The sequence below is a fragment of the Solanum lycopersicum genome, chromosome 2, assembly GCF_036512215.1.
Source record: "Solanum lycopersicum chromosome 2, SLM_r2.1".
Lineage (NCBI taxonomy): Eukaryota > Viridiplantae > Streptophyta > Magnoliopsida > Solanales > Solanaceae > Solanum > Solanum lycopersicum.
Genome location: NC_090801.1, coordinates 47,356,147 through 47,379,876, shown reverse-complemented (window position 1 = coordinate 47,379,876; position 23,730 = coordinate 47,356,147). Strand labels below are relative to the sequence as shown.

Below are 23,730 nucleotides of genomic sequence, written 5' to 3'. Positions count from 1 at the left end.
TCAAAAATAACCACCAATTAATTCACTCTAGTTAGATGAATGTTCAATTTTTTTTTAAAAAAAACTTCTGGGTTATTACAGACGGTCCGTCCTGCAGGTCGTCGCAAGGTTCAGAGACTCAATTTCTTCCAAGGAGTCTGTGACGGTCCGTCACACCTGTGACGGTCCGTCCTGCCATTTCGTTACGAAGTTCAGAGAGTCGATTTTCAGTACCCAATTTCAGATTTTCTAAGTGTTTTGAAACGAGACCCTGCGACGGTCCGTCGTGGCGTCCGTCGTCTCAGCCTGTTTTTTTTTTCAGAAATAAAATCTGCTGCCAAAACGACTAAACAGGTCGTTACATTATATTTATTATACGTGAAAGTTGCTCAAGTAAATATGATAGCCATTACTAACCATGGTTCGTTTACTTCTTTTATTTTTCCTTGCCACTTTCACGTTATTGGTATAGTTGATCATTAATATATACTTTTTTTAAAAATCGTTGGATGAGCCCTGACGTGTCCAACATAAAATATTATTAATCATTAATATACATTATAATTAGCTATCCTCTTCATGCTTTGTAGATCAAGATTACTGATGATCATCTAAAGAGTAAATCTATCTTTAATAAATTATTATATTGACAGATAAATTTATATTAAGAAATTAAAACTTTAGCTAAAACAGAAGGAGAGAGGGATTAAAACACAACAGCTCTCCGGTATTGAAAGAGTTAGAACATTAATATATATAATTTTTTCATTCGATGCGATACTTTAGAAAAGGATAATATTTTTCAAACTTTTTTGTATTATTCTTTAAATAGTAAATTGTTCATCCTATCTGATATAGTTTGTTAATGTAGATTAACACAACGAACTATATTAATTTGCGTCTTTCCTATTATATTTTTTTCCAATCCTTAATGATGTGATTTATCATTGATTAAAAATTATTTTGTTAATCTTGTGTGATGATTGATTATTTCAATCTTAGATATTAGTTATCTTTGGGTGACACATAATATAGTGACTTATATAGGAAGAGTATTATAATTATACGATAAAAAAATCGAGTTAGGTATATTGTATTAGCCGTAGCTCCCTTGTTTTGAAAATTTATCTCCACGTTATTGGTCAAACTGAATGCTTTTGACAAATTGTAGTAAATATCTACAATTATTTGGCTAGTTCACGAAATTTTCTTTCATGGTTGGTGATATTTGGGTGCAAATAATGTTTGTTTATATAATTTGTCACTATTTGAAAATTATTTTAAATTTTTAAATATTATTTTTTTAATTATTTGGATCAAATCTTATTATTTGGAATCTTTTATAAATTGAAATTTTATACATCAAACTTTTATTTTTTACAAAAACACCTCCTATAATAGTGGTTTGCGTTGTCTTCCATCATTTTTTATGTGAATACCAAAGTAGTGATGAAATATTCATGATGAACAATAGGCTCAGGGTAACAAAATCATGTGCTTTGTCTACTTCATTATGTATGGAATATGTTTGTGCACTCACTCCAAACTACCACATTACTCCAGTGTCATGGACACTAATTGCAACGATGATCCAATTGACTTGTTATACAAACTTATATTAGTTTTGGTAGTTCTTAAAACCTATAGGGTATACATCATATTTACTAAAAAAGTGAAATATGTTTCCCAAATACTATGACCAAACACATGGTAAAATTTCACCTAATTTTTCGCTAAATAATATTTGCCAAAAATATTTAAAAATCTATGGCCAAACATATTATATTATATACCAAATAAGAAAAGATAGTTCCAGTCTAAACAACGAACATTAACGCAAACGAAATATGTGCTACAACTATAATTAATATAATATAACACAAAGTATGGGAACATACAATTTAATTTTCTTGGGAGAAAAAGACTTGAGAGTTTATTTCTTGGGAAGGAAAATGTTTTTAGAGAATTTTTTTTTTTTTGAAAATAAGTAAGTTTGTTATTATTTTCTAGTGTTTGTTAGTAGGAGTGTATAAAAGTCAAACCTATAAAGTGTTATCGATTTGTTGTTATTGGGGTATTGAGTTAATAATTTTTAATGTTTTATAGAAAAAATTATTGGGTTATCGGTTCGATATTGAATTTTAATATTGGGTACTGGGCAAATCATAACCCATTAATATTAGTAATTTTACTACTTTTACATGTACATAAATATTATATTGTAATTTCAATATCTTACTAGTTACTATATATGTCCTTTAACCTTCAATTTACGCTTCACAATGACTTTGAGTTCACAATCTCACATCATACAAAACGTTAAAATCTAAAGTAAGAACCTTATTTTTCTTAATTTCTCTTTGTGTTACACTTGTATAGTTTTTTTTTTTCATGTTTGTTAGTTTATTGTTTCTATTTTATGATCATTTGTAAAGTTACATTATTATTTTTTTTTAATCAAATTTATTAGAAAAGTCATATATTTATTTTATAAGTATTTTCATATTGGTTAAATCGAAAATCGCATTATTAAGGACCAAAACCGTTAAAAATATCTTATTGATTTGAAATATTAAAAAACCAAAAACCAATAGAACCAATAATATATAAAACTGAACCGAGTCGACCGATGCACACTCGTATTTGTTAGTAATAAGAATATATTGTCCAAGAGCATTTAAATTTTATCTGAACAAATAATATGACACCAAATACGAATCCAACACGTTAGCATGGATCCGTATCTCATCGTAGTGGGAGTTAGGTCAAACTTTTAAATTTTCTTTCAAGAACCAAAAGGGTATTAATTAATATAACTGTGTTTTCACTGATTTTTTAGAAAATTATTGTTGGTATTTAGGATTGTAATGAGAGTGTGGGAGAGGGAATGACTGACTTGAGCTAGGACCATGTTCTTCCAGGAATATTGATGAAGAAGCAAGCCTGGTTAATATTTGATTTTGTGTATGGCAATGTGGATACATTTTTTATACATTATATATACGTGATTATACGATATATATAATAGAGATGCATTGCATATACAACATATAATAATAAATAAACGTTGTGTACCAATATATATATAAATATATATATCTTTTTTACATAATTAGTCATCAAATATATATTAAATTTATATTGTATAAATATATACAATATATTTAGAATCCCTTTGTTTTTTGGTTTAGAAATAAGTTTTGGGGCTTAGAACTTCAACCATTTATTGGGAACTTCGAAAATCTTGTAGCTTAAGTGCTTTTGGGCCTTGGACCCATTTTGAAGATGTTTGGAATGAGTTATCAGTTTTTGCCCAAATTCCAAATTCTATTATATTAAAAATCAAGGAAATTACGCGGTAAAACAAATTTATAATACATAATCATTTATCATAGCTATAATTTGTTATAATTATCACTAACGATTGGTATTATACATTAATTACATGGCCCTACTTGAATTTGTATAGTTAGTCATGTTTGTATATGTATAATTCGCCAAATTTGTATAATTCACAGCTAATAATTCTTTGTTTTATTTGTATTTATATACGATTGTTTGTATTTGTATACGACGATGATTTTCATTGATTTTTCAGTTTTGACATCATGTACATTCAATCTTTTTGTGTATAACTTTTAAAAGTTTGTATAAACGTGTAGTTTTTGGATTTTGTATGATATGATTTATATAATATAATGTGTATAATATATTTTGTATAATTGTATAAAGTTCATATATTTATATTTTTATCAATTTGTTATTTCGAGTTTTATTATATTTGTATAATTTCAGACTTTATATTTCTCAATTATACAAAAACACATGAATTATACAAACGTACCTGCAAATTATACAAACGAGATGCGAATTATACAAATTATTGTCCTCTCTCACTCGCCTCTATCCTCTCTCGCCTCTCTCCTTCTTCTCCCAATATTGCTCGCCCCTCTCCTCCCTCTCCAAATTTACCGTTGTCCCCAGACTTCACTCTTTCAACACTTGTATACTTTCTAAAGAGTCAGGGCTCACCTCTCTCTTTCCTCTCCTAATCTCGCTTGCCATATATACAAAGCATATGTAAAATATACAATTATCTAACTGATATACATATACAATTCACCTCTCTCCCACTCTTTGTCCTCTCTCGCTCACCTCTCTTCTCTTTCCCGGTCTCACTCGCCTCTCTCCATCCTATAACATGTAGGCACAAATTGTAAGTATCAAATTATAGCTATGAAGAATAATTAGTCGATTTTTGATTGAATATATGTGAAAGTTCCTCTAAAATCACTTTCCAAAGCTTTTACAAATCCAAACTGGAACTTTTCTTTTATACCTTAAAATCTTCACATTGAATTAATCAGACATCAAGAGTCGTCATCTAACCAACTTAAATAAAAAAAATTTGAAATTTAATTTTTATTTTAACCTATCTTTTTTTAAAAAAAATAATAAGTATCCATTTTAATTATCTTGTTTACGTATTACAATTATTTGGTTGAATTTAATTTGAAAAAGATAATATGCAATAATGCATGAGTATTATAGTATGGCATGGGACGATGGCTAATTCTTTTTTATCACGTAATAAACTGTTTCATCAATTGTAAAGTATATCCAACATTTAAGTACCGTTGATTTTTGTGAAGGGGTCGAGAGATTCATATCGATTTTAATTTGCGAATAAAATGTTAGGTGTTACTATTGAATGTTAAATTAATAAAATAATTAAAATGTATATCTTATTATTTGTTTAAAAATAGTTTAAAAGAATAATTTTAACAAAATTTAATGAAAAGGTTTTTAAGTTGGTTGAGTAATTTCCTAAAGGAAACATCAATAGTTGACTTTATAAGTGAAAGACGATAGTTAAGTGACATTTTAATTAAATGAAATCTCAATAGTTGAGTGAATTTTGAGTTATAAAACAAAGTAATGATCTTTAAGTAAACTATTTAAAATTAAATGATCATATGAGTTATTATCTTCGGACATCAAAGGTGATGTAAATTTAACTAAACTCATTAATCATTTGGTAATTAAAGCAATAAAAAACTAAACAAGTTAGCTTTGGAGACTAAAGATTCACATTTTCGTTTAGAGGTCCATCTAAGTTAACAAATAATAATAGATATAGTATATATATGTTCTTCAATTTAGTCGATCTTATTTTATATTTGTGTTCTTTAATTTTGGGTATGCAGAAGCAGTCACTTAAAGTTGTATAAATTTAAATAAATAGACACAAATATCCTCCGTGTTATCTTTACATGACAATATGTGTCCTATGTGGTATACTACGTGTATTATGTCACATAAAACCCATGTGTATACTTGTTCAACTTTATACACATTTAGTTGTCTACTTGTAGTCTTGTATACACCCAAAGTTAAATGACATAAATATTGAATTACCGGATTTGATGAATTTGATATGGACTTAAACTTGATGACCTTGATATTGGATTCAAGGGTTTTGTAGCTTGTTCTTGAATCTTCGACGAACTTGAACTTTATCTTGATGTTAACTTCTACTTGAATTCAAGAACTTCAAGCTTGTTCTTGAATCTGATAGTCTTAATCTTAATCTTTCTTGAACTTGTAGAGAAATATGTGACTTTTGATTCACGAGTTCTCTTTGCTTCTTGTTAAAATTCTAATCCATTTTCTAAATTATAAGGAGCCCTATTTATAGTTGTTAAATATATGAGTTGTGATAGGAACACGTTTCCTTTCGACCAATCAAATTTAAGTGACATGACATATTGAACTTATGAAGTGGGATTGTCGGTTTGACACATGACATGATTATATTTGCTTCTTTGTTTGACTTTGCATGCCACATTATTTGACACATGACACCAAAATGGACTTCTAGGATGAGATGTCATTGAACTTAGTAAACTAAGCTCATCTATTGTAGCTCAATCAATCAATTTAAACTTTAATTAATTGTGAATTTTCACATATAGTCACTTCAAAATGGCTTAAATATGTTCCATACCTATAATTTTTAATTACGATTTATAGCTACATGTTATAGATAGGAGAGTGACGAGCGAGATTGAGAGATGGAGGAGAGAGGCGAGCGAGAAAGGGGAGAGAATGGAGAGAGACGAACTGTATATGTATATTTATCAAAATACTTATATATATGTAGTAGGTATACATATGTATTTCGTACATCTGATGAGAGAGATTGGAAGAGGAGGAGAGAGGCGAGCGAGAGACAAAAATAGTATATATATATATATATATATATATATATATCAGTTCAATTGTTGTATATGTGTAACTGCAATTTGAATTCGTGTATAACCGATTCGAGTTAAAAACTTTGTCTTTGCATATACATTCTCTCTCATTTTATACAAATACAAATTATACATAGTATTTATATAATATGTGTTTGTATAAAGAGAGAGAAAGATAAAATAGAACTGGGCAACAAAAGATTTGTATTTGTATAATTTTTTAAGTGTATATGACGGTGAAATATGCATTTGTATTTGTACATCCCGCCTCTTTCGCTTTATACAAAGTTTGTATAGAGCGAGAGAGAGATTGACAGAAGAGAAGCGAGAGAGAGATTGGGCAGGGAGAAAAAGAGGAGAGTGACGAGTGACATTTCAGAGAGAGTGGAGAGATGCAAGAGAGAAAGAGAGAGAGAGGCGAGAGAGAAGAATATAATTCTACCTAGAAATAAGTTCCAAATTGTAGTCAATGCAAAACATAACTATGTTAGCTAATTAACCAACATATATTTGCCTAACCTCATAATTTTTCCATACTAATTCTTATCTATTGGATTTCTATAATTGAATCAATTATATTAATTCATAATATTTATTTATTCATTAGTCTAATATAATTTGAATTATTTTATACATTAATATTTAATAAATTTTAAATTATAACAAATGTTAGCCTATAACAAGCAAATAGAAATGGAATAACAAAGAAACTACTCTAAAAGTAAACCTTTGATTTAAAGAAAATGATTATGACAAAATGAATGCCACGTGGAGAGTGCGTGATTAATAGCGGGTATAATTATTTGTGAGAAATTGTGTGCACCCCCTACTGCACTGTACGTCCGATTAGTAATTACATAGATAAACTTTTTTTATTCTTTCTCAATTTGTAAAATGAACAAGTAAAAAATATCATTGATCAAAGAGCGCATAAATCATATTGGTGAGAAAGAACTTCCTGCGGTTATTTCAATGTTCCTTTTTTTCACTTTTATCTGTCTGATATTTTATAAATAAATGTTTACTTATACTTATCATTTTAAATACATTTAAAAAAAATAGCATTAATTACTTATTTTTCAAAAATAAGATCTATTATTAAACAACAATTAATAGGAGATGGTGATACAAAATAGTCTCGTCCATCAATGAATATGTCAAATGCCAAATATAAATAAGAGAAATATTGAAAACACTTTTCAATTTAATGCAAACTAATAGTTTCATCTTTGAATTATTGATAGTCTTAAAAATATCTCTCAATTTAGCGTAAATCAATAGTTTCATCTCTGAACTATTGACAGTCTTGAAAACATCTCTCTATTTGACTAACTAAGATATTCCTGATATACAACACGACATAACAAGTGATCTCAAATTCTTGTAAGAGTATGCTACTCTTAATAAAAAGTTGAAAAAAGTGTTTGGAAATATCTTTAAACTTGGTGGGAATTTAAAGGTGTAGTTCACTCATGTTGCCAGACTAAGAGTATATTTAAATTAAGTTAGTCTAGTAAATGAGTGTTTTTAAAGCTTTAATAGTTCGAGAATGAAACTAAAAATTCATGTCGTTTGCAAAATATTTTAAAGTGACAAAAATAAATTGCAATCACAAAAATAAATTATGAAGAAAACATTTCGGGTACAATTCTGCTCCTCCCTTAATTCTTCTCTCTTAAAATTTTTCGTGATTTCGACGTATTTCTCAAACTAGAGTGATTTGAATTTGATTTCTTTATGAATATATTCCATGAATTCGTTGAATATTCGAAGTGTTGATCTATGAATATCACATAATTTATGAGATATTTGATATTGTAGCATGAACTGAGATTTAGAGTTGAGTAGCGTTCAAGAATCCAAATTGAAGGTAGAGTCGAACTCAAATTGAAGCAAAAGGGTATGCTGTTCTGTTTCTTTTTATTATCTTTGTGAGAACACATGGTCCTGTTTGAAGTTTGGTTAATGATGCATGAGTACAGCAAGATGATATTGTTGGGAGTTATACTTACACATGGTGTGGGTGCATTTGCAGTTCGTCTACCTCTAAATTAAAGCTAAAGAATTAAGAATAGTTGTGAGAATTTATGATAGCCAGCAATAATTATACACTCCATATTCTATTTCTACCTCAACTAAACTCTCCTCAATGCAATAAATTTCAACCCTCTATAAACACACAGAAATATAATAAAAAAAACTTACAATTCTTCCATCTACAAACACACTTTGTATCATCTACAAAACCTGTTAGAAGAAAGAGACAGGTCTATACATATGGATCAATTGAAACCAAGTTCTGTCAATTCATCTCCTCTTACACCATTAACATTCTTGGAAAGAGCTGCTGTAGCTTATGGGGATAGTGTTTCCATTGTCTGTAACTCCACTACATACACCTGGTCTCAAACATTCACTCGATGTTTACTCCTCGCTTCCTCAATTTCAACCCTCATTGGTATCAAAAAAGGCCAAGTTGTTTCGGTTTTAGCTCCTAATATTCCCGCAACGTTAGAGCTTCAATTTGCTGTTCCAATGGCTGGTGCTGTACTCAACAACATCAACACTCGTCTCGATGCCAAAACCGTCTCTGTTCTGCTCCAACATAGTGAATCGAAGCTCTTGTTTGTTGATTACCAGCTATATCCTTTGGTACTTCAGTCGATTTCATTGTTTCCATCTGATGTCGACACTCCAATTCTTGTCCTAATAGAAGATGAAAACTCTGTTCCGTTTTCAACAAACTTGGATTTCGATCACTGTGATACTTATGATGCTATGTTGGCGAAGGGGGATTTGAATTTCAATTGGATTCGACCTGAGAATGATCGGGATGCGATGACGTTGAACTACACTTCTGGAACAACATCCTCACCTAAAGGAGTGGTACATTCTCATAGATCTCTTTTTATCATCACAGTTGATTCGTTAATAGATTGGTCTGTACCAAGTCAGCCAGTGTATCTATGGACCCTCCCAATGTTCCATTCCAATGGATGGAGTTACACATGGGGTATGGCTGTTGTTGGTGGGACCAACATTTGTCTTCGAAAATTCGATGCTAATGTTGTTTTTCATGCTATCAACAAATATAATGTCACACATATGTGTGGTGCACCTGTGGTACTCACTATGCTAGCCAATTCCCCCTGTGCTAAGCCATTACAAAACCCCGTCCACTTCCGTACTGGTGGGGCTCCTCCCCCTGCCACCATTGTCCTTCGTGTCGAATCCTTAGGATTCATAGTGAATCACGGGTATGGGATGACAGAGGTGGCAGGGGTAGTCGTATCTTGTATTTGGAAACCAAAATGGAACAAATTATCTGCGAATGTGAAGGCAAAATTGAAGTCTAGACAAGGGATTAAGAGTTTAGGTATGACGGAGGTTGACGTGGTGGATCCGGAATCTGGAGTTAGTGTAAAGAGGGATGGCGTTACAATGGGTGAAATTGTATTAAGAGGTGGATGTATAATGTTGGGTTATTTGAAAAATGAAGAAGCTACATCAAAATGTATGAAAAACAATTGGCTTTATACAGGGGATGTAGCAGTTGTGCATCCAGATGGGTACTTAGAAATTAAAGATAGATCTAAAGATATTATAATTAGCGGTGGTGAGAATGTAAGCAGTGTTGAAGTAGAATCCGTACTTTATTCAAACAATTTTGTGAATGAGGCAGCAGTTGTAGCAAGACCCGATGAATTTTGGGGCGAAACGCCTTGTGCATTCGTGAGTCTGAAGATGGAACTGAAACTTAAACCGAAAGAGAAGGAAATTATTGATTTCTGTAGAGAAAGATTGCCACATTATATGATACCCAAGACGGTAATTTTCATGGATGAACTACCCAAAACAGCAACTGGGAAAATTCAAAAGTTTTCTCTAAGACAGATTGCTAATGGTATGGGGTCGTTACCTGCTAGTCGAATGTAGTAAGCAAATCAAATTCTTTTTTCATAATATATATCAAAGTTGAATTCATTCATTCAAAAAATAAAAATATAGTGCAATTTGTTATGTGTAATGTTATTGTTGTGTATGTAACAAATATTTGTACAACGGATTGATTTGATTCTTTGTAATAGGAATAATGAATTTATAGTACAAGTATTAAAGAAGGAAATCAGGTCATTATGTTTCAAAGTTTTGATTAATTTAAATATTTGTAAGAACTGTTAAGTTGAGTATGTTGCAAAATTCATTTTTTTTACTCCACAATATCTGTTGTGCTCGATGGGGACCAATAAAAGAAAAAGTGAAGAAACAGATACTATAAATTGCTTTCAATGCGCCTTTAATTAGTTGAGTTGACATAGGGGGTATGTATTTGATTATTTGGGGTGGTTTTATACTAATTTTTTGATTTTTAGTTTTGTAAAAATGGAATCCACTTCAATTCAATATAAAATAAATTTAATTTGATTTAATTTTCTTTTGTTTGGTTCAAGTTTTTTTTTTTTTAATTATTTAGTTATGTGAATAATTAATAGCATGACCAATGTAATAGTACTGAATCCCTCAAATATACCTACTAATTTGAATAATAAGAAAAACATAAAACACAATGCTTATGAGTATACCTATTATAGATGTTCAAGCATAAAATATAAATGTAATCATCGTGAAAGACAATAACCAAATAAAACAAAAATGGTTAACTCCAACTTAATTCTAAACAATTATATAGATAGATATATAGATAGATAGATAGAGAGAGATAATTAGTTTTTTATTTTTATTTTTTAAAATCCGAAATCCAACCAAAAAACTAAACAAAGTAATTTATTAATCCAAAATCAATTCAAATAAGAATTCGATTTGATTTGATTTTTGTTACTCGATTTAACCCGAATAGTGCACAATCCTAGTTGACATGCCTATTAAAAAATAATTACTCATATAGTGAGATTATCATTTTATCCCTATTAATTATAAAGTAGATGAATTAAAAACTTAACATTTTTAAAAAAGTTCAATTTTTTTTCAATGTATTTAATTAAGAATATAATATGTAAAAAAAGTTATCATTTTTTGATTTATCAAAATTGATAAGTAATTAGAAATAATTAAAAAAAGAAAAAGTGAACAAATAATAGCGAGATGGAGCAGTACATTGTACTTTATGAAGTTATTTTACATAAATTCAACAAAATATGACAAATAATTAAATAAGATCTAATATTTTTGATGTATATTCATTTTTTATGTAAATTCCATAAATATTATATAAACTAGTAAGATATAATGATTTTAATGTAAATAAAATTAACCTATATTGAATCGCAATATATTATTGAAATTAATAAATATTAATTTATTAATTAAATAATATCTTTATAATATAATGCTAATAATTTATGATCCACATATATTAATTTAGTAAAATATTAATCTATTTTACAAGTAAAATTTTGAACCGAGAATATTGAGCTGTTTTTTATCCCCACAAAGATCGATGTAGTCAATGCTTAGATTATATCGTACCGTCTCTAAATCTAATTATAAGTTACATTAAATATATTATTATTATAACTTTTAATATTAATTACTCTTTAAAATTTAAGATTTAAGTGTATACACCAATTAATTCAATGAATTTATGATGTTTAAAATTCATTATTGACCACCCCCCCCCCCCCCCCCCCCCAAAAAAAAAAAAAAAAAAGAGGAAGGGAGTAGTTAAGATAATAATTCAACAACATAGAATGGGTGACCAGATAGCTATTTCATCAGTAACCTGATAATTGTCTACTCTTTTTTTTTTCTCGAAACAAGGAATTTTAATAAATTATCTCATAATTCTTTTATTTTACTTATTGTATTTTTTTTATTATACTATTTTAAAACAATTTAAATAAAAGGTTAATTTAATTGGGTTATTTCTATTTATTTTAAATACTACTCTTTTTTTTCATTACATTAATTTATCTTTACATAATATTTTACTAAATTGATATTATTAATATATTTTATAGTTATTTAATGCTAACAATAGTATATAAAAAAATAATAAACTTGCTTGACTTATTAAATAAACAAATAGTAAAAAGAAAAGAACACTGCCGTATGGCCACAGTTAATGCGGCTCAATTATGACAACAAATATAAAAAGACCACAACAACATTTTCCCACCAATTAAATAAAGCAAAGTTTTTACTTTTCTCTGAACTCTTAAAATAAATTAGTTGTAATTTTTAGTTTGTAAACAAATAATAGTGTCAATGATTTTCAAATATAACATTTCGTTCAAATATGATACCTAAAGCAATATTTTCTATGTTTTTTTTTCTTCCAATTTGTCAGACATGTTTTCTTTTAAAACGTATCTTTTGTTAATTAAATTTATCGTGTTAACCACTAAAGTGAAGTCTTTACAAAGCAACAAACTTAACACGCAGCTTGTTAGTTCTTAGAGAATTAACATCTCTAATCCTACTATAACATACTCTAACGTGTGGTGATTGTTTATTATAGTTGTGATTGTGCTGTGTGCTTGATCATGAGATAGGATACCGTATCGATATAAATTATTATTGGATCGAGTACTATGTTGATACACTATTATTGGATCAGATACCACACCAATACATACTATTACTGGATTGGATACCATCCTGGTGCAATAACAATGGAAACATATATATATATATATATATATACTATGTCGATGCACAATTGTGTGTATGGGCTCTATGAGAGAATCAAATAGACTTTGTTGTGCTTAGGTGATTCATGTTTATTATGATTTGTGTGTATGGGTTTCATGTAAAGATATTACTCTCTTTGTCTAATTTATGTGATACATTTTATTTTTGGAGAATAAAACAGTTTAAGTTTGATCGAAAATTTGTACATAAATTTTTTTTAAAAAAATAATGAAATTTATTTATTTGTAGACTACTTAAAAGGTACTATAAGTCACAATAATTAACAATTTAAAATATTTAATAGATATATGGAAAATTTACAGTACAAGATAAACTAGTTTAAATCTCAAAATCAGAAATATGTCATATAAATTGAGATAGAGAGAATATTCAATTTACAAAAATCTTTTTTTACCGTCCAACTAATTATAAACAGGAGAGAACATTAATTCACAAAATGGAATGAGAGGCTATTTAATATTAGACGTATTAGTCGTGTGACTTATGAGCAAGTTGTAACTATATGATCCATGTATTTAAATTTACTTTTCATCTTTTTACCCATTACATCTGTAGTTTGGTACTATAAATGTTATTATTATATTATATTATTATTAGTCCTCAACAACCTACCTAATTAAAGCATGCACTATACGAGATCCAGAGCTGTAAGAAATAAATTCACCAAATTAATTAGTCGATAGGAACTGATGGAGTTCTATATACTAAAAAATTTGAATACTGATATAAAAAGAGAAATTTATAATAAATTATTAACATATGAGATAATAGAAATAACAACCCAAGGTTGGACTGAGTTAACCATACAAAGTATACAAGATGAGCTTTATTATGACATGTATGATTTATATGATGATTTAGATATTGGAGATTAAATATGACTGAATATTGGCTAAGGCGATATGGTAGAAATTACAGGTTAAAAAAGATTAGATATCCAGATAAATTAAGTAAGCTTTTTAAAATATTATATAAAAAGTTATGATGAATAAAAATAAAAATATTAAAATAAAAAGAACTAAGATAGATAAAAAGGTAAGAAAAATATGGAAAAAATTAAGATCTTTATATATAGAATATGAACTATTACAACTAGTCAAAACAGATAATGATAGAAAAAATCAATTGATAAACATAATTTCAAAAATAGAATATAAATATGTCTGTTATTTGAAAAAACAATATGAACAAAGAAAAATATAAACAACAATTAATAGAAAAAATAATGGAACAAATAACTGAAAAAGAACAACAATTACAACACAGAAAAAGAAGGTTAGAAGAAAATACATTAGCAGGAGTATGTAATAAATCAATACTAGCACAAAGAAAAAATATATTAATGTTAGAATTAGAATTAGATTGTCTTGAATATGAATTACAACATAATATAATACATAGATCATAATGAATAAAGAAGAATTTGCAGTAGACGAAAAAACATATGAAAACCAAGATGGAATGATAATAAAAATAAATTTTCAAATTTAGGAAGAAGATACAAGAGAATAGGAAATAACTTATACTTAATGCTAGAAAAAGAAACAGCAAAATTAGAAGATAGTTTAACAGCTATGGTAAGAATAACAAAAGAAAATGAAGAAATAGATAAATCAAGAGAAATTGAAAAAATAAAAACACAAGCAAAACAAAAAGTACAAAATTTAGAAGAAATAAAAAATACAAGAATAAGTGAATTAGAAAAAGAATTAGCTAGGTTAAAATTATTATATGAAAATAAACAAAAATAAAAAGATAAAGAGCTAGAATTAACAAATGAAATAAAACAAATGGAACAGAAACTAAATGAAGATCTAAAAGATCTAAATGAAGATATTGAAGTAAATGAAATAGACGAAAATGAAAATGACCAACAATCAGAAATAAGTGATATAAGTGAAACATATACATAAATTCTAGAACAGATAAATAAACCAAAAAAATTAGAAATAAACACAGGAGATATGAATAGACCTAGTACGTCAAGAGTTAAAACCCCAGATAATAGTCCCAGAAATAGTCCTAGAGTTAGTCCTAGGAGAACACCACCAACTTATTATACAGAAAGCTATCAACAATCAGACAGAAATAATGCAATATGGAACAGTAGACTAAATAAAAATTGGACACCTAAACCAGCAAATGAACAATACAATTTCTTAGATTTAGATTGTATCGCAGATATAAATAAAGCAATATTGTTATGGATAGGAAATATGTCTAAACAGTTAATAGATAACAAAATAGAAACAGCGAAAACACCAAGATACGTAGAAAGAACATTCGTAGGAACAACAAAATTATGGATAAAAAATCTACCCTCGGAAAGTTTAGAAGTACTTAGAAATGATAAGAAAATGGATGGATCCGCATCAGCAACAAATATAGATATACTAGATAAATATGAATCAGCAATAAGAAATGAATTTGGAGGCATGACTACAGATATAAGAGAACAAAATAGAGAAAAAATAATAAATAGACAACTTATGACAAAATTAGCTATATGTAAAATGTGTTACTTAGAAGAATATACTTGCGCATTTAAAGAATATTATTACAAAGCTAAATATAATTTAGACGAAGCAAAAGAAATAAGAAAACAATATTATACAAAATTACCAGAACCATTTCGTACAAACGTAATAAAGGATTGGAATAATGAAGGAATGGTAGATACTTTAGGATCTAGAATAAAATTTTTAAATCAATGGTTCATACAACTATGTGAAAACCAAAAAGAAAAATTAAAAATGAAAAAAGTATTAAATAAAAATTTATCATGTTGCAAAAATAAAATGGCACCACAATTTGGATGCACAACTAAAAAACAAAAATCTAAAAGATATAAAAATTATAGAAAAAACAAAACTATATATAAATATAAACAACCAAGACGAATGTATTATGTAAAAAATCATAAAATAAAAAGACCATACAGACCAAAAAGAAAAATATCCCAATGTACTTGTTATAATTGTGGAAAGATAGGACACATAGCTAAAGATTGTAAATTACTCAAAAATCCAAAAAGAAAACAAATAGCAGAATTAATAATAGACAATGAAAAATATATGCAAATAAAGTACATAGATTATGAATTAAGTGAAAATGATAGTATATATGAAGTATCAGACATAGAAACTGAGAATGAAGAAGAAAATATTAACATAGATAATAACGAAACAGATGAAGAAATATAATGTCTGAAAATGAAATAAAAATAATATCTAAGGAAGAATATCAAGATGAAGAATCATCAGAACAGAAAATTATATTTGATAATACGATATTTGAACAAATAAAAGGAAAAGAGTTAGATTTAAGCGTTGAAAAAGTACTAGAAATACCTATTTTAAGAAATTGATTTAAAAGACAAAAAGAAGAATACTATGTAGTTAGTCAAAAAGAACATATCATAGATTGTAAATACACAAGAGGAAAAGCATATATACCTATAATAAATAAAAGAATGATAAACAAAGAAATACAAGATATAAAAGCTAAAACACCAATAAAATATGTACATTTAGGAGGAACAGAAATATTAATAAAAGCCTGCTTTAGAGAAGGAATAGATACACCTATAGAAATATATTTAGCAGATGATAGAATTGTACACCCTATAGAAAAAAGCATAATTAGTGCGGTAAAAGGAAACTTAATATATCAAAAATTTAAGTTTACAATAAGTGCTAATTATACAGTATCATTAACAGATAAAAATATAGATAGATCATTAGTTCTATATTGGAAAATGTCTGGAATAGAACTAGCACCAGGGAGCAAATTATTTACAGCAAGATGTAAAAATTTATATATATTAACAACAAAGCATAAAATAACAGCAAGAAATAAAATTAATAAAATAAAAATAGAAAATCCTTTTGAAAAAATAATTACTGTAATAGACAATAATGACTATAGCTATAAAGAAATTGATATAGAAGAAGATTTAGAGATAGTAAAAGAAAGATTAAGCACTTCAAGCGTACCAAATACATTGACAAGAGCTACCTCATCAAGGATGAGTACATCTAAAAGAAAATATGAAATTCCACAAAGCTTATTAGATAAAGAAGAAATAACACCATATCATTATTTCATAACAGGAATAATAGACCAAAGAAAATATAAAATATTAATAAATACAGGACAAGAAGAAAATTACATAACAAGAGAGTTAGTATTAGAAGAAGAAATTATAAGAACAGGACATACATGCCCTGGACTACCTAGTGAGATAGTGAACACGAATGAAGAAACAACAGAAAAAGAAATAATTATAGGAGGAATACCCTTAGTAATACAATTTAAAATATACAAAGGAAATCATAATATTACATTAGTAATAAAATGGTTAGAAAAAGTCAAACCATACAATATAGAAAATGAACAATTAACAATAACTTGTCAAAATAAGAAAATAATTATAAAAAGGACAAAATGATTAATGAAAATATTTATACTTGCAAAAATTATAGTAGAAGGATATCACAACAGATATTATACCCGTATGATAGATACAGGAGCAGAAGCGAATATATGTAAATATAATTGCTTACCAGAAGATAAATGGGAAAAATTAAAAACACCTATGGTAGTAACGGGATTTAACAATGAAGGAAGTATGATTAAATACAAAGCAAAAAATATAAAAATACAAATATGGGATAAAATACTAACAATAGAAGAAATGTATAATTTTGAATTTACTACAAAAGATATGTTATTAGGAATGCCATTTCTAGATGGATATTATCCACACATAATAACAAAAACACATTGGTGGCTTACTACACTGTAATGACCCGGATCCGAAAAGATCATTTTTGATAATTTTTAATTGTCATTTAACTAAATTAATTAATGTCGGGTAATTTATTTATTTTTAATAATAATAGGCCAAGTTTGAAATATTTAAATAGGTTATTAGAAAGTGTTACTTTTAATACATATATAATTTAAAAAAATGGAAAAGGAATTAATTAAATAAATTAATAAAATAATAATAAAAAAAAAGGGGCAAAGTGCCCTAGGCTATTAAAAATCCGCATGGCTTAAAGAAACAGAAAGAAAGGAACGATCTGGAAAAAAAAATACGCAGGTAAGAAAAGAAAAGAAAGGGAGAAAAGAAAAAGAAAAAGGAGGAGAAACAACGATATTTTTATCTCGAGATATCAAGGTAATTATTCTTATCCTTTCTATTAAATTTTTGAGTAACTAGGAATAGATTTTTAGGTTAAAACGTGTATAATTTATACTAATATGTGAACTTGGGGTTATAAATGTGTATAAGTATTATGGTTCAATCATTGGACAATGATTAGTCCTAATCATTGGACAATGATTACTCCAAGATTAGGATTATTAATAGTGGAACGATAAATATGAATTTGAACATTGAAAATAAGTGGTTTCAGCAAATAGTTTTGTAGTCCGCCATTGGTGTGTTGGGCAGTTAGTTTCGGCTTTAATTATTTTCATTTGATTATCATATTAGGATTCAAGTTTTGATATATTGAGATATGTGTTAAATAGTGGGTGCATTATGATATATAAAAATCATTATAATTATGTTATTCGGAGAATTAAGATTTAACCCTAAACTTGAAATTCAAAAAATATGAGATTTGATCAATTGGTTTGAATAAAAATTTAGAAATTTTATTATAAATTTGGATGAGTTTTGGGTGTAAGCTAGAGATATAGCAATATGAATGTTGTTAGTTTCGAAATCATATCGTGGTTATTTATTTGAATAGATTTTATTGGTTTGGAAGTCAACCAAAAGAGGAAGGCTCAAGTTTTGGAGTCATTGTTCGACTATTTGAGGCAAGTGGATTTCTAAACTCTTGTTAAGTGTATGAAATGTGTGTATGTCCTTGTGGTATATGTTGGGAGTAACGGGATTGGTGATGGGTTGACTTGTCCACATTGATTAATTCTAATGATGAAAAGAATGGGGATAACAAAATGCATTGTGATTAATTGTTTATGTGTGTTGTGTTGAGAAAGGGTTGAAGGCTTGTTGAATCATTGTTTATGTAACTTCATGTTTTTGTGGTTGTGAACTGTGCGATGTTATGAAAATGGTCATCTCCTTATTATATGTGTGAACTTGTCATCTGCATTATTCCGAGGCATTGGTTGTGGCAAGTGTTATGTGCATTGAGAAATAATGGGTACTTAAGAGGATGTACCATTTCGAGGGACGTATCGCGCGCCGCGATGGATACTATATTTCGAGGGACGTATCGCGCGCCGTGATGGTTACTATTATCGAGGGTCGTGTCGTGCGTCGCGACAGATGCATGGACAGATATGTCCCCCATGGGTCCCGGACTGAGAGACAGCGGGTGTGTATCACTAGGTCAGACATGCATCATTATACTTGACATTGCATTCCATTACATTGCACATACTTATCATTAGTGAACTTGATATTGTGTTTTGCTGATCTAGTGATTGCCTTTTTGCGGAACTTGTGATTGTTGAATACTGAGCTTGTTATTGAGGATATATAATTTGTTGAAGTGTTGTTGTTGAGGATATGTGATTTGTTGAAGTGTTGTTGTTGAGGATATGTGATTTGTTGAAGTGTGTTATTGAGGATATGTAAATTTTTGGAAGTGTTGCTATTGAGGATATCTAATTTGTTAAAGTGTTGTTGTGGAGGATATGTAATTTGTCTAAATGTTTTTGTTGAGTTACGTTCTATGTAAACTGTGAGTTGTTAGGTTAGGCTGATGTTTATGTAGGTTGTAGTTGTGGAGGTTCGATTGGGGGTGGTAGGAGTACCCGTATTTCATCGCCTTAGCTTGTGTTTAGAGGTTTACTTGCTGAGTACCGTGTGGTTTGGTACTCACCCCTTGCTTCTACAAATTTTTGTAGGTTACTAGCCCGGACTTTATGATATATTCTCTTCTTTTCCGAGGCTTCCTGGAGATTTTGTGAGGTAGTTGTTGGTCATCTCAGCATCCCTCCTTACTCTTGTTTATGATTTTGTTCTACTCTAGAAACAATATCATATGAGACTTATATTTTCTTTTGATCCGATTGTAATACTTTAGACGCTTGTACACGTGACAACCAGGTTTTGGGGTATAATGTAAGTTGATAGTAAATTTTCCGCATTTTTATTATAATAGTTGAGTTTTAGGCTTACTTGTTTTGGTGGGATAAGACGAGTGCCATCACGTCCATTTTTGGGTCGTGACATACACCATGCGGAAACAAGATAGGAGCAAAAAGAGTAAATAATAAACAACGAAAACCTATGGAATGGATAAAAGGAAGTGAAAAGATAAACCAAGAAATGGAAAATATAAATAATAAACAAATAACGCAATTAGAAATTATTATATTTGCTATAGACAAAGTCAAATTAATTAATGAACAACTAGAACAATTATATAGTGAAGATCCATTACAAGGATGGAAAAAATATAAGACAAAAGTAAAAATTGAATTAATAGATGAAAATAGTATAATAACACAGAAACCATTAAAATATAACTTTGATGATCTAGAAGAATTTAAAATACATATAAATGAATTGTTAGAAAATAATTACATACAAAAAAGCAATAGTAAACATACAAGTCCAGCATTTATAGTAATAAAACACAGTGAACAAAAAAGAGGTAAAAGTAGAATGGTCATAGATTATCGTAATCTAAATGCTAAAACTAAAACATACAATTATCCGATACCAAACAAAATACTAAAAATAAGACAAATACAAGGATATAATTATTTTAGCAAATTTGTTTGCAAATCAGGATTTTACTACCTAAAACTAGAAGAAGAATCCAAACAATTAACAGCATTCACAGTACCGCAAGGTTTCTATGAATGGAATGTTTTACCTTTTGGATATAAAAATGCACCAGGTAGATTCCAACATTTTATGGATAACTGTTTTAACCAACTAGAAAACTGTATTGTATATATAGATGACATATTGTTATATTCTAGAACACAAGATGAACATATAAGATTATTGGAAAAATTTATACATATAGTAAAAAATACAGGTATAAGTTTGAGTAAAAGAAAAGCAGAAATTATGAAATCACAAATAGAATTTCTAGGAATACAAATAGATAAAAATGGAATAAAAATGCAAACTCATATAGTACAAAAAATAATTAATATTGATGAAAATATAGATACAAAAAAGAAATTACAATCCTTTCTAGGATTAGTAAACCAGGTAAGAGAATATATACCAAAATTAGCAGAACATTTAAAACCATTACATAAAAAACTTAAAAAAGATGTAGAATATCATTTTGATAATAAAGATAAAAAACATATAAAAATTATTAAGAATCTATGTAAAAAATTACCAAAACTATATTTTCCTGATGAAAATAAAACATTTACTTACATTGTTGAAACAGATTCGAGTGATCATAGTTACGGAGGAGTTTTAAAATACAAATATGAAAAAGAAAAAATAGAACACCATTGTAGATATTATTCAGGATCTTATACAGAAGCACAAATAAAATGGGAAATAAATAGAAAAGAATTATTCGCATTATATAAATGTTTATTAGCATTTGAACCATATATTGTTTACAATAAATTTATTGTAAGAACAGATAACACACAGGTAAAATGGTGGATAACAAAAAAATTAGAAGATTCAGTTACAACAAAAGAAATAAGGAGATTAGTATTGAATATATTAAATTTTACATTTACAATTGAAGTAATTAAGAATGACAAGAACCTTGTTGCAGACTACCTATCAAGAAAAAGGAACTCAAACTGAACAAGATACAATAGAAGAAATACTCAAAGCAATTACTACACTTTCTACGAAGGTGGACAGTATGGGAAAAGAGTTACAAAATCTGAAAGCTAACAGTCAGCAGCATGACTCTAAAAATGCGGAGCTACGTCGTTCGGCGGACGGTAAAAAGCCAGAACTAGAAGGAGACGTTGGGAAACTCCATAAAACCCATGACAATGTTTGTTTAAATGCAGCTACAGCAAGCACATCTACAACAAAAGGAGCCAGTGGAATAAGATATACAAATTTAAATATGAACAAAATCTTCGATAAACCATTTATTCCAAAGAACCAAAAAGACTCATTATTTATACCACCACAAATACATACTTACTCAGAAAGTTTAAACCAAGATAAAAAAGCCTACAACCACATAACCCGCTCATATATTGAAAACCTTTATAAAATCCAACATTATTTAAACTCAACACCTAGATCTCCAACTACCAAAGACCCTAATACTGATTTTATAACCCAAAAGCTACAAGGATATAATAAGTTAATAACACAACCAGGCACCAATGCAAATCTAGTAAAAACATGTTATAGTTATGGATTACTTAATACAGTTTATACCCAAACAGGAGATGAAATATCTACCATACCAGAGCTATACAAAGCCTTTATGAACTATAAAAGAATTACTAAAGGAACATTGTTTTATATAAAGTTTTATTCAGCACCAGCAGAGATATTATTTGATGAGATAAAACCAATTATACAAGTTATAAAAATTGGTTTGACCAGAGATATGATAATTCCAGAAGATATCGGAATACAACAAGAAATACAAAAGATTGAGATACCAGAATTCTACGCCAACAAAAGAGTTATAGGAATAACAACTATCCTAAATGAACTAACTAACAATTATTTAAACGGAAATTCAGTATGGAGCTATTATGTACGAGAGCAAGTTATGATATATTCAAATTCTAAAGAAATCAGAGAACAAGATATGGAAGAGATACGCCAATGGATACTTAGTCTACTCAAGCCAGAGCAAAAACCAACAACAAGAGCATTAAGGAAAGGGTTTATTTCGGAAGAATTATTGACAAGATATTGCAAAATTATTGGACAAAAATATCCCGGCCATATATGTTCAAAATGTCAAGGAGAAGATAATGTCATACCAGACGTTCAAATCGAATAAAAAAAAAGTATTTTGTATTTTGTTAAAATTTTGTGTCGGCTGAATATCAGCCATATGTAAAAAGTAATAGTTTTTATTTTTGTCGTGTTGTGTCGGCTGTAAAAAGCCAATTGTAAAAGTCATAAAGAAAATAGTGTGTATGTCGGCCATAAATAAAGAAGAGGCCATTATGTAAAGTAGTAATAGTAAGTATTTTGTTTTCTTGTGTTGGCCGAATATAAAGAGGCCAAGTGTAAAGTATGTGTCGGCCATTTTTGGCCAAAAGTCTGTAAATTTTGTGCATAAATAGAGGGTTTCCCCTCATAAATAAAATCATCAATCCTTCATCTAACAATCTTCTCTCTACTCTCTACTCTCAATTCACAAATCTGCTTCCACCCCCTCCATTGGTATCATCTAATTTTTTTGGTTTATTTATCTGTTCTAGAATTTCTGTATATGTTTCACTTATATCACTTATTTCTGATTGTTGGTCATTTTCATTTCCGTCTATTTCATTTACTTCAATATCTTCATTTAGATCTTTTAGATCTTCATTTAGTTTCTGTTCCATTTGTTTTATTTCATTTGTTAATTCTAGCTCTTTATCTTTTTGTTTTTGTTTATTTTCATATAATAATTTTAACCTAGCTAATTCTTTTTCTAATTCACTTATTCTTGTATTTTTTATTTCTTCTAAATTTTGTACTTCTTGTTTTGCTTGTGTTTTTATTTTTTCAATTTCTCTTGATTTATCCATTTCTTCATTTTCTTTTGTTATTCTTACCATAGCTGTTAAACTATCTTCTAATTTTGCTGTTTCTTTTTCTAGCATTAAGTATAAGTTATTTCCTATTCTCTTGTATCTTCTTCCTAAATTT

At 28.4% G+C, this 23,730-nt stretch overlaps 2 protein-coding genes and 1 long non-coding RNA gene across 3 annotated transcripts; all 3 read left to right on the top strand.

Annotated features, from left to right (window-relative positions):
- The first annotated feature begins 8,209 nt into the window (after nt 1-8,209).
- On the top strand, nt 8,210-10,393 carry LOC101263172 (probable CoA ligase CCL11). The gene has a single exon (XM_004231582.5). The coding sequence runs from the start codon at nt 8,514-8,516 to the stop codon at nt 10,170-10,172; it is 1,659 nt and encodes a 552-aa protein (XP_004231630.1). The 5' UTR covers nt 8,210-8,513; the 3' UTR covers nt 10,173-10,393.
- Nucleotides 10,394-15,984: 5,591 nt separating this feature from the next.
- LOC138341711 (uncharacterized) lies at nt 15,985-20,046 on the top strand. Its single transcript, XR_011214579.1, has 3 exons — nt 15,985-18,093; nt 18,674-18,743; nt 19,803-20,046. It is a non-coding gene; the product is annotated as an uncharacterized lncRNA (long non-coding RNA).
- A 651-nt stretch (nt 20,047-20,697) lies between these two features.
- Nucleotides 20,698-22,870, top strand: LOC138342103 (uncharacterized). Its single transcript, XM_069294292.1, has one exon. It carries the CDS (start codon nt 21,641-21,643, stop codon nt 22,868-22,870), a length of 1,230 nt encoding a protein of 409 aa, XP_069150393.1. The 5' UTR covers nt 20,698-21,640.
- Nucleotides 22,871-23,730: the final 860 nt, after the last annotated feature.